This window comes from Oreochromis aureus, linkage group 16, assembly GCF_013358895.1.
Source record: "Oreochromis aureus strain Israel breed Guangdong linkage group 16, ZZ_aureus, whole genome shotgun sequence".
Lineage (NCBI taxonomy): Eukaryota > Metazoa > Chordata > Actinopteri > Cichliformes > Cichlidae > Oreochromis > Oreochromis aureus.
The window spans coordinates 7,386,096-7,398,409 of NC_052957.1; the positions used below are offsets into that span (position 1 = coordinate 7,386,096).

Genomic DNA, 12,314 nt, shown 5'->3' on the forward strand with positions numbered 1-12,314 from the left:
ACAGTAACTGCAGACATATTTTTGGCCAATCAAAAGTTTTCTAAAGTCTGAACACTTTTGAAAAGCTCACTTTTCATTGATCCAAAACTCACTTTAAGTGTACATGTATTAAAATACCTGTGGACATAGCATTAGTTGAGAAGCAGCTGATTACATTGGTCAGGTATGTATTTGTCAAGAAATACTAATAAACTAAAAGCAGAGAAGAAATTTATAACTGATATTTTTCCCCATCCCCACTGATACAAATAAAATCTAAAGCTGGGGGAAACACGACACATCAACAGCTTGCTAATATCTGCTGAGGTCGATGGGAATGTTGTTATTTTAAAACCAAAGTACTGCCCAAATTAAAATCTTGGCCTGATGACACCATCATAACCAAACTTCACTCCCACAGCAGAGACAATTTTCAGCTTCATCGTGGAAAAGTTCAAGTCAGTGGGATTGCTCTTCTGTCTCTGTGGGTAATAACTGCTGAGCAAATAAGCATTTCAAAACAGTGTAACATGAGTAATCTAAATCAGAGTTGACAGAGGTTGCTGTTAGAGCAGCCAGATGACAGACTTCAGTTTATCTGCTTGATTTACTGATACCCTCGACTCTTTATCACAGCAGAAAACTTTGATTGGTCACACTACAACAAGTGCAAGTGGAGTTTTACGATTAACATGAGCAATCACCCCATTTAATTCAAGCATCCCCCTGTGACTGTGAGCCAGCACCTGTAACTAAAGCATCGACATGGACATCATTTTCAGGGTTTCTTTACTTCATAGATTATTTTACTGTAATCAAAAGAATATAATCCAAATATTTAAGATCCAATATCACTTTCATTAAGGCAATTAATTTAATCTGTTTTATCTGGGTTTACAGAGAGGTCACCCAGATCAGCGTGCCATCCTCTATCCTTGCTACAGTACAAATTCATGTTTACAGCATGATTCAAACTGTTTGACAGACACAGGAATCAGATTCCCTTAAAGCACAGTATAACTAATGCCCTGATATCCACTCCTCACAGTCTTTCCTGCTGTCTACTCTCCTCCCATTTCTTCCATAAGCAGTCAAGTTTACAGTACTGACAGTTTCCCCTCACTCTCTAATACTGTAAATGTACAGGATAATATTTCTGATAAGCTGCAGCTTCACAAAAGCTGCGGCTAGCTGGCTGCACTATCCTGTGCAGAGTATTTCTTCCTTTCAGGCTGGTGTGACGGCCAGCTGGCGAGCAACAACCACCCTCATCCCCCCCACTCTCCACCCCCACCCACAGACCCGCTCTAAAACTGGGGTGCAGCAACAGCTGATCTTCCAGGAGCATCTATTTTTAAAGCTTCTTTGCAGAGTGGGCCAACTCATCAGCACTGACATACCATTCTGTCAGAGGACAGCCAGTGAGGGACTCGACCCAGCTGCCGCTTAAAGACACAGAAAACAACCCGCCACCATTCCTCCCAACCCCGACAAACACATGCGATTCATCCATCACAGACAATCTCCTCCTCGGAGATACCGTATCTGCTGGTGATGCTTCATGAGCTCCGTCAAGCTCCTCTAACCTCAACCGGGTAACACTGCTGCAGCAAGAAGAAACCACTACCAGCTACAAGAATGTGCAACCTCAGCCTCCCCACATTAGCGTAAACAGTCAAATAAGCAGTGAAGAGAAGATAACATTCAAACACTCCAACTGCCAAACCATGGCCATTCACGGTTTTGAAGAAGACTAGACGAGAGTGTGACTGTCAGCAATGATATGCAAATTCACTGAAACATCCGGGTTGTGTTAGCAAAAACCCAACTTCCTCCTAACTGAAGACAAGTGGCTCTGAATCATGCTCAGACAACTGAGAGTTGAGGTTTTCTATGCTCACCGGGAGCCGCACAGAATATGAAAAGTTATTTTCAGCAGGGAAAGTAATAAACCCAATGTCTGATCCTTAGTTTCTTCATAAACAAAGAGAATTACATCCTCAAAGGGGCCACAGTGTTGCTTAGTAACAATAAATGTCTGGTTTTACCGTTTCTTGTAGTTCATCTTGGAGCTAAACTTTAATATCGATACTTAGCTTAAGGTTTACACCTCAGGGGAGCAAAGTGTTCACTTCAAACAGGTAGGCTTAAGTCCTGAAGACCCACTAGGCATTACTTCTCCTATAAAACATCAGATTTATCCTTCACTAGCAGGCCCATAATAACAAAAAGGATTAGGAACTTTGAAGCAGCGTAAACCTGTCATAACATGACTTCGGCACCTGCTATGAGACAACAACGTTCGACTGCCAGCTACAGTTCTGTAGTACTGAAAGAGAACTCAACAATTTCTGCAGGTCAGCACATGAAAGAATTTCTCATGTAAGTAGAGCAAGCCATTATAATCAGCTGTGGATTACAATTATGTTTATCTACAGGCTTTTCAACCACAATAATGTTTAGAAGTGTAAGAATTAGCGCTCCTTTGACTGCTTTTAACAGTTTTTTTTTCTTACCACAAGGCAAAAACTCCAGAGGTTCAAATCATGTAACGTTGTAGAAGGTTTATAAGACCATCAAAGAACAAACAAAACAAAAGAAAAAAAAACTATACACAGCAGAAAAAGGCATGTTTCTGCTCTAACCCTAAAACATTTACATAATGTCAGCTCAGTCCTTTCCAACATTTATACAGTGTGCCCATCTTAACCCTTAGATCACACAAGACATAAATCTAATTTACCAATGAGGACATTCCTTCAGAAAGCCATTTTGATGATTTTTTTGTTGAGCGACCAGCATTGATATATGAGTTTTTTCATTCATCTATAATTACTGGTTCCAGCTTGAATACAGGTATTAAGAGCTGTCAAAAGGGTCATTAACTGTTTAGTTATGTTGATAGAATTAATAATAATTTGACTGACATATCAGGAGGCCAGCCAATATTGACAGATGTATTGTACAGTGTGGTGGTAGCATTTTACCATAAAGATTTGGTAGAGCTGTCCTCCTTAACCAGCACTGCAGTCTTTTTTTGTCCATCTGAAATTATTTTGTATTATATATGTACTATCTTGAAAGATGACGTAATGCTTTGTGTTCATGTTTATAAAAAAACTGCTCATTAGCCAAGTATGGCAGAAACATAAATTCTGCAAAAACGTTGCACTAACGCCAGTTGCATTAATGTTGGAATAATGAATCGGATGCTATTCTGACTCACTGCACCACCATGTGGTTATTACGCAACCTCTTAGCCGTTTTCAACTTCAGCTGATATCTCTGCAACACAATATGTCATAGCTGTCACCATTCTGTTTCACTTTAGAATGTAGCAAACTCTATTTATACAGATGCTTTTTCCCAAAAATACCTGAAGTTACTGAGTCTGAATTACAATGGGGGAAAATATGGCTCAGGGGGCCAGAACCAGCTGTCAGTCATCTCAGCCTGACCCCCTTATGTCCTGAAAGGGAGGCTAAAGCCCGAGCCTCCAGCCAATAAATAAATAAATAAATAAGAAAAGATGCATTGTCTTATTGATTCATAATAAGCTGGTATTTCTAACTACACTATGTGTATCATGTTAGAAATCAAGCTGTTCAAAAAATGCGTTTCTTTCCTTACAGAGGCCCAGACTGCCCTTAGCTGTGGCAGTTGGACCACCCCTGGTCTAAATACTTCTTTTGCAACTTTGCAAAAAAGTTATTCAATAAAAACCACGTTTAAACTCCTGTACAGTCAACTAATACCCTCTGCACAGAAATGTGAAAATTGCACCCAGCAAATATCTACACTGCTGATGAAATACCGATTTCATGAGGGGCCCACTGTCCCCACTGGAAACGCCCCTGCTGCACGGGTATCAAGGGGGGAAGTGATGTTTTAAAATACTGGGGACAATGTCTGCGTATTTTTAAGAATGAGAAATTATTACACATGTGGAAACACTAAGTCAGACATTAAACACACAAATGTTTTTTTTTAATACGGAACAAAAACGCGAACGCCCCTTTAAGTGTGATTAGGTGTGATTATGTAGGTTTGGGGGCTCTTTAAAAGTTACATTACTGCTTCCAACCACCCTCATAAAGATTTATTGTCTCCCCTTCACTCACCTCTCTGGCTATGAGATTCAGGGCATCGTCCTCTGCCGTCGTTTTGTCCTTTTTAGTGGACCTTTTCCGTCCTGTCCCCTGGGTCCCCATGTCGTCCCCTCAAACACTTAAATCCACTGGGTGCCGATTAATTCAGACTTCGGTAATCCACACAGACCTGCGGCTCGTGCGTCTCATGTGTTTCTACAGATTTCAAGTTAAAGACGCGGAGTCAGTGACACAAACCCGGGCTGCCTGCTCCGGTTCTCAGCGTGCCTCATTGTCATACATCCGTCTTCACACTTCTTCCTGTGTTTCTGCAGCGACGCACGAGCTCGCGACCAAGTCTGCTTCACAAATCTGCGCGCGGTCTCCACGTGCAGCGGCACGTTCAGGTCACAAATGATCACCTGAGCGTCGCTCCTGTGCCGTTAGAGCGCTTCTGACCCTGTCACTGTAAACATAAAAGAAGTAGAAGATTATTTTTGAGGAAATAAGCACCAACTGTAGTAAAACCACAGTGTGAAAATATGATAGCAGTCTCGTTCTCGTACAGCAGCGTTGCGACTCCACCACCTGTCGGATTCACTGCAGCGAAGTCTCCCTGAAAAACTTCAAAGGTTGTGCTCAGGCATGGTGCTTTCACATGTTGTCGGAAATATGGAACTATGCAGTTCACACAGACAGTATATAAGCGATTGAGCCACGATGGAAGCCACCTTGACACTGGGTTTGGATACTTTTGAAGATGCAGAGAACTTCTAATATAGTGGATAAAATAGATTAAAAAAGAATGGGGTCCATGGAAATGAAGCCCAAATAGATAGATAGATATTGTGTTGCAGCAGCAGGATAAAGAATAAAAATAGTACATGCTACAATAAATATATATAGTTAAAATAAAAGTACCACAGGAGCGTAGCAATGTCACATATAATAATGGCTGAAAAAAGAAATACAAAAAGTTAGTTAAGGAATACCAAAAGTGAGTAAAATAGTGGAGAACTATCTAAGACAAAAGCTACAAGAAGCTATAATATATGTATGCATTACATGTGTTAACTGTGATTAACCACATGTTTTTGGAAAACCGAGTTCAGTTTCACAAAACACACTCAGGCCTGATTGATGGTAGGCCTGCTGAATCAAGAAATCACTTTAATAGAACCTGTCTGTTTCTCAGGTTTTTCTCTAGACTGTGGCATGATGTGTTTCTTTTTGAGATCTTTTAGTCTGTTTCACTTTGTCAAAGTCACTGACATCTATCAGTCTGGAAAGGATTACAAAGCTGTTTGTAAGCTTTGGGACTCCACTGAACCAAAGTGAGAGCCATTATACACAAATGCAGAAAAGTTTGAATGGTGATGAACTTTCTCAGGAATGGTCGGTCAGGATATACTCACTGACTAACAACTTCAGTCATGAATCATTAGCCAATGAGCCTGTAGCTTCACAGTCATAGCGACTCATAGATGTAGCTACCATAATGTCATCCATTGGTTTCTGAAGTTCAGTCACCATGTTGGTTTAAAAAAAAAAATGGATGTGATGAGGAAGGGCGGGTCTGACTGTGAAACCACTTGCTCACTGGTAGGAGCGTACCACAGAAAGTCCTCCATTCTGAAACACACACGTCAAAATAGACTTCTTTCTTTTTCAACATGATCTGAAATGAGTGGCTGAGATCAAAAGCAGTAAAGTGTTTACAGAGGTCAAAGGTCAAACTTCTGTAGGACCATACTTTTTCCCTTTCTAAGATCTAGTTACAGTTTGGATACTAGCACCAATGAGGCAGTGCATGATGTTGTAGCTCTTTAAGGACTAGCAGAATGGTGTTGAGAATTTTCCACACAGCGCCTGAATGCAGCACCAATCTATGGACTGGAGTCCATCCAACGTCAGCCAGAAACCACAGCTCCTGCATGCACTATCTCACTCTCTCACAGCCCCTCTGCTATTTTTAATGATGACCAGCCAGCTCTAAAAAAGTCTCTTGCTTTTTAAAGCGACAGACAAGGCCGTCCGCCACCCCTAAAATACAATGGGCACCCAGCTGAGTGTGTGAGTTTATAGTGATCTCACGAAGCGCTGTTTTTATCCCCTGGTATCACTGTACTATTATTTGCAACTGTTGTAATGTGGACACACTTTCTCCTGAAATATGCAGTTGCCCTCTGAGTCTATTCATACAGTCGAGGAATGTGTGATTCAGGTGTGTTCACACACTCACAGTTTAATTAGTTGCCACAGTAAAAGACCTACTGTCTACCACGTCGTGTTTCTGTTTGAACTTACTTTAAATTAGATGATGTATATTTACAATCCAGTTATAGGACACTTTAGTAGAGTATTTTAAGACAGCTCTTTCTGTACACAGTGTTTCTTGTAGATATGATTTACTGAGATCTCTTAAGATGCAGAAATCCATCCAGAAGTGTCACCATGTCCAAAAATCTTGAATGTTTTCATGTTGAAAAGGAATACATTTAAAAGTTTCCTTTCTACACATGTCAGGTTTCCTTAGGTTGCATCCTTCCATTCGATTGACTCATCAGAAGCTTTTAAAAATAAATCAGACTGCAGCCATTGTTTGTGTGATATAAATATGGCTTGGCTTCAAACTAACAGAACTTTGCTGACTAAGTAACACTGTGACCAAAAACAAGATATGAGGATGAAGGGAAGTATCAGGGGCCAAGCTGTTATTCTGAACAAAGAGGGACTTTCTCTGAGTCAAATCAGAGTTCACGGAGCTCCAAAACACTTTCTGGAAACTGGATGAGTTGTATCCAAAGTCGAGTCAGACAGACCAGAAGTGACCATCAGAAAATATCAGTACACAGCACTGAGAGAAAATCAAATTCATCAGACATCCAGAATTTACCAAGTAAATAATCCATGACCAAAACCAGCACGGGTAAAAAACTGTCAGCTTCCTCCAGGGTCTCCTGACCTTTAACCCCTCTAATCTTTGATGGAAAGCACTGAAAACATTGAAGAGGCTTTACTATTAGAGCAAAGTTGTAACATATACAATGCTGCCCTCATCTGTTCAAAATGAAAATTACAAGGAGATAAAACCCGGAAAACAGGCCAGCAGCAAAATGTGCTGACACAGTGATCTGAAGAGTTTGTGCACAAAGAGGACCCACTGAGTTTCTGTAATTTTACGAGTATTTTGAAGCAAAACAAAATTTTGCAGAAATATCAGACGTTCCTATAAGTTTATATTTGCATGCAGTACAAATCCCCCGAACAAGAAATGTGGCCATTGATTTTTTTAAGCCAGTCTCTCTGTGTGGGTTCAAATCAATATCAGCATGTGATAGCAGGGAGGTTTTAAGACGAGTCAGGAGTAGGTGTGCATAAGGAAGTGAGATTATGTTGCTGGCTTCACATGTCTGGACTTCAGTTTTACTTTTCTTTTTAAGCTGAAGCTGGAACAGTCACACACTTTCACAACAAACAAGACGCCTCAGCTTGTCTGGACTTTTTGAAATTACTGTTGTGTTTTTAAAGAAAAGGAGAGTTGGATCAGGACTTGAGGACCTTTTTTGGACTTTTTTACCTCCTGTTTTGGAGTAAACTAAGCATTTTCATGGGGGAATCTCTCCCAAGGGTCCACGGAGGGGCCCAGCAACACAGTGACACTTTGCGCAGACCAGTGCATACTCTCAGGGTTAAGATGGTCCTGCTGGGGAGCTCTGGTGTTGGAAAGTCAAGTCTGGCTTTGCGATTTAGCAAGGATGAGTTCAGGAGTACATCGCCCACTGTAGGCTGTGAGTTCATGACACTCTGAGGTGTGGATGGCAGTGATTAAATGTAACATTGTTAATCAACTATCAGGTTTTTTACTGAGGTTGTGGATGAGAAAAGTGATGCAATTCTCATGTTGGCTTAAGAATTAGCGTTGATAAGAAACAGAACTAAATAGCTAGTGTGTTCTATTTTCCTCTAACAAACCAAGACCCACCTTTAAATGTCACTAAGTAATATATTTGTGTCTAGCTTTTCATTTGACTCCAAACTAAAAGCATCTGTGTAAATGTAGCAGGTTTTACAGGGAAATTCAGCAGACCTGGAATAACACATGTGGAATGTTAACCTGTAGGTTATGCCGGTGCTCAAAGCTCGGTTTTGCCTAAATAACATAAAGACACAGCTACATGTGTTTATTGTGCTGCTGGGTGACCAATTAGAGAAAAAGCTCAACCTTTGACCCCTTCAGTGAGGAGGTGTGGTGCCTCTGCACTACAAATCAATATGAAGGATTCTTTACAGTCTTGTGTAAACTAAGCACACCCTTACTGCTTCCACTGGAATTAAAATGGACAGTTGTGTGTTAACTCACTGCTACAGTCTTCCCAGGGCTGGACGTCCCATCAAATTCACCCTGAGGTCAGACTTTGCAATGCTTAGGAAAGCTGTAAAAACACCAAAAGCTCCACATTAGACATTACAGACCTCAGTTAGCATGTTAAAGGTTAAAGTTCATGACAGCGCGATTAGAAAAAGACTGAACAAGCGTGGATTGTTTGAAAAGGCTGCAGAGAGAAAACCTCTTCTCTCTAAAAAGAACATGTCAGCACAGCTTAGGTTTGCAAAGCTGCATCAGAACAAACCACAGGACTTGTGGAACAATGTCCTTTGACACCAATGTGGACAAGTTTGATGATAATGCGTGACAGCATGTTTGGAGAAAGCCAAACACAGCATATCAGCACAAAATACCTCATATCAGCTGTCAGCACAGTGGTGGGGGGGCTGATGATTTGGGCACCTCATTGAGTTCATCATGAAGTGTTTTGTGTAACAAAGCATTCTAGAGTCACAGGTGAGGCCGTCTGTGTGACAGTTAATGATCCAGCCAAAGTCCAGATCTCAATGCAACTGTGGTGGGACCTTCAGAGAGCTGTGCATAAATAAATGTCAAAGTTCAATGAACTGATGCGATGCTATAAAGAAGAGTGGGTCAAAATTCTCCCACAATAATATGAGAGACTGATAAAGTCAACTATTACTTTGAATTCCTGCTGCTTAAGGTGGTGGTTCGACAAGTGAATGAATCATGGGGTGTGCTTAGTTTTTCACAGGACTGCAGATAGTCCTATTAAAAACTCTCTTTTCATGTGGCTGTAGTTTTTTAATTTTGATTTTCAGTTCAGTTTAGTTTCCAGACTGGGTTTACTAATTTTGGTTTATTTTTTATGAATTTTTCTGTTAGTTTTTGGTTTTAATTGATTGTCATATTTGTCAGGGGCGAGATTTAATCATTTCAGAATAGATGTTACAGTAAAAACCCTTGTGAAGGCAATTGGCTCAGAGTCATTAAAAATCCCACTTTCAACAAATCTTGTTTCATGCCAGAAAATGTGCTTGAGACATAAACTAAAACTAAAACCATACATTTTTATTTTACTTATTTTAACTTGACTTTTTTACTTTTTTATAGCTTTGATACAAAGTTGCTCTGCACAGTTTATCCAATGGAGAAATATTTCTGTTTGCTGGCCCATGTAGAGGCCAAACACCTTAAGATACAGTACTTTATGTTGGTTCATTCTTGAAGTTGCCATCTGTCATTGTATTTATTTGCATATCTTTATATCATGGTGAATTTGTGAAAAATTGCACTTTTTGTCTGTAATTAACACAACAGAAATTCAATATTCCATCATAGAACTGAACATTTTCATCAGGTATAAAAATGTCTCTAATAATCAATTGATGATGTAAAAGATACATATTGTCCTATTTTTAATTTGCCAAGAGACTCTGCATATACACTCACTAACCACTTTATTAGGTACACCTCTTCAGTGATTATAAGTGCAAATGTCTAATGACATGGGATTGACGCAAGCATTTATGCATATAGACAAGGTCAAGAGGGTGAGCTGAAATTCTCACTGAGCAACAGAAGGGGAAAGAAAGGAGATTTAAGTAACTATGAATATGGCATGGTTGCTGGTGCCAGACGTGCTGGTCTGAGTATGACGGAAACTGCTGATCTGATGAAATTTTCCCACAAAACCATCTCTGGGCTTTACAGAGAATAATCTGAAAAAGAGGAAATATCCAGTAAACGGCAATTCTCTGGAAGAAAAAGTCTTGTCGCTGTCAGAGGTCAGAGGAGAATGGCCAGACTCTTAAGCGTGACCTCTCATCGTCACGCTTAAGAATAAACTGCTTTCACAAAGTTTCAGACTCAAGTAATAATCACAATAATAATGCAAATACAATTTTTCTAATTTCACACACCCACTCCTTTGGTGTCTACTCCTCCAGGTGCCTACCTCACCCAGGTGGTGCATCTGAGTAATGCCACTCTTCGCTTTGAAATATGGGACACGGCAGGCCAGGAAAAATACCACAGCGTCACTCCGCTGTACTACAGGGGAGCCCACGTAGCACTTTTGGTCTATGATATCACGCAAAGGGTAAAACGAAGACACACCTGACTATGAAATGATTTATTTTGACTGGTTTTCTCTTTATGTCTTGTTCTTGAGCATGCTTGTGTCATTATAGGAAACATTTGTCAGAGCTCAGGTGTGGCTCAAAGAGCTCGAGAAACAGTACATACCAGGATCTACTGTTATATGGCTGGTAGGCAACAAAGGAGATCTGGCTCACGATCGGCAAGTGCCACTGGAGGTATACAGACAAAAACAAGCACGCTCCTGTAATCTTATTATCTGCACAGAGTCACATGTGATGAGCAGTTCTGAATTTTTCCTCCAGGAAGGAGAAAGTCTAGCCAGTAACAAGGGCTTGTACTTCATTGAGACCTCAGCCCTCTCTGGAGAGCAAGTCAATGAGCTGCTGCAGTCTGTAGGTAAGAAAAAAGAAACACTGGAAATATTCCTGCTGTGTTTTTTCACAGGAAGCCTTACTGATAATAAGTAATAAGTATTAGGATTAAAATTTACAATGTAAATATCCTAGTATCCTAAGAAAGGACAGTAGATGGCAGTAGATATCAACATGAGGCACTAACTTGCAGTATGAGAACTATTAAATATTACATAAGCCCAGGTCAGAGGTTTAAGTTTTCTTTGCCTTTTTTCTTTCAAAGTCTGGCCTCTGAAATGTCTGCATGTTCCTGCTGTAATATAATACAGCTGTGAGTTTCATGTCTGTGGTAACAGAGCTCTGATTCAGCCCACAGAGTGTTCGAGTGCATTGGAGCACAGCAGGGAGGTCTGACAGAGTGGCAGGAGACGCCGACTGTGGATCTGCGCCACAGAGACTCATTCAGTCTGTTTGCATCCTGCTGCAAAGTTGGACCTTAAGCTGTGTGACTGCCAGTGGCTTGGCTGCCTGTTTCTGTTGTGTCTTTCTGTTTGTCTTAATTATTTCAAAGCTAGGATACGTAACACGACAATAAAATGCTTGTGGATTTTGGAATTTGTGGTCCTCTTCCCTTTTTGATTCTGACTCCGGTTACCAGAGCACAAAATGCTGTTTATCCTGAAACATGCCTTAGATTAACCCAAGAATACAGTTTCAGTTTGTTTTATTTCACTGTCATATTCAGTAAACTGGTTCGTCTGATTCTTCTCAGTGGGCTTGGGATCAGCCTCCAGCAGGCAGTAAACCCCCTCAGCCTATCTGCGTGCCAGATGTTGAACTGGCACCGATTACCTCCACTCTGTGTTTTCTTGCCTGGTTACTTTTGGCATGCAATCACACTGGAATGGAGATCCCCCAGCAGAGTTCATTTGAGTGTGGTTTGCACAATAGAGGTAATTATTACAGTATTATGAAGTAGAGTATTTCAGTAATCTAAAACTTTGAATGCTGCAGGGTGAATGAATCACTTTAACACTGAAGAAACTTACAAGTGACACAGTTTATATTTACTGCAAATGAGCTTATTTTCTGTTGTTTCCATGCCTCATCCTGAGAGCGACACTCTAAAATCTATAAAATACATCACAAAACAGTGGCGGCTGGTGACTTTTATTGCTAAGCAAGGAGAGACTGACACACCCGCGTCCCCCACCTCCAATCTAATAAACTACCGGATGAAGTCAATGCTAAACCCCCCCCAAAAAACCAGAAGATACTCTAATGGCCACTTGAGGGTCCAGCAGTCAGTCTCTGTCCCCATCAGTCCCATGTTAAAATTTCCAACTTTACAGCACAAATAAAAACATTAATGGTGTCAAACAAAAACAAACATACAAAATTATGGGCTTAAAATTAGAGGTGTGAAGTGTTAATCAACAC

The 12,314-nt window shown here is 40.5% G+C and overlaps 2 protein-coding genes across 15 annotated transcripts in view; one reads left to right on the top strand and one right to left on the bottom strand.

The window, feature by feature from the left end:
* Window positions 1–4,713, bottom strand: part of lrrfip1a (leucine rich repeat (in FLII) interacting protein 1a) — a 47,669-nt gene extending 42,956 nt beyond the window's left edge. For 12 of the 13 annotated variants that reach the window (XM_031726050.2, XM_031726049.2, XM_039600482.1 and 9 more), the window contains exons 1-2: window positions 4,634–4,713; window positions 4,101–4,533 (exon numbers count right to left, since the gene is read on the bottom strand). In XM_031726050.2, the coding sequence (XP_031581910.1) occupies window positions 4,101–4,190 (90 nt within the window). In that variant the 5' untranslated portion in view covers window positions 4,191–4,533; window positions 4,634–4,713. The other variant, XM_039600478.1, reaches the window with a different exon arrangement.
* Window positions 1,941–11,900, top strand: LOC116309478 (ras-related protein Rab-17-like). 2 transcript variants are annotated; one of them, XM_039600483.1, is made up of 5 exons: window positions 1,941–2,336; window positions 10,368–10,519; window positions 10,611–10,736; window positions 10,824–10,917; window positions 11,244–11,900. In XM_039600483.1, exons 1-5 carry the CDS (start codon window positions 2,249–2,251, stop codon window positions 11,372–11,374), a joined length of 591 nt encoding a protein of 196 aa, XP_039456417.1. In that variant the 5' UTR covers window positions 1,941–2,248; the 3' UTR covers window positions 11,375–11,900. The 2 variants fall into 2 exon arrangements, with proteins under 2 accessions (XP_039456417.1, XP_031581947.1); XM_031726087.2 differs by lacking the exon at window positions 1,941–2,336 and adding an exon at window positions 7,487–7,858 and having other exon boundaries at window positions 11,244–11,886.
* Window positions 11,901–12,314: the final 414 nt, after the last annotated feature.

Bases quoted from the DNA above. Each gene is read 5' to 3' on its own strand.
- LOC116309478 (XM_031726087.2), top strand. From the start codon at position 7,678: ATGGGGGAATCTCTCCCAAGGGTCCACGGAGGGGCCCAGCAACACAGT. The intron at 10,520-10,610 runs GTAAAACGAAGA...GTGTCATTATAG, and splicing joins TCTATGATATCACGCAAAGG to GAAACATTTGTCAGAGCTCA. The intron at 10,918-11,243 runs GTAAGAAAAAAG...GCTCTGATTCAG, and splicing joins TGAGCTGCTGCAGTCTGTAG to CCCACAGAGTGTTCGAGTGC.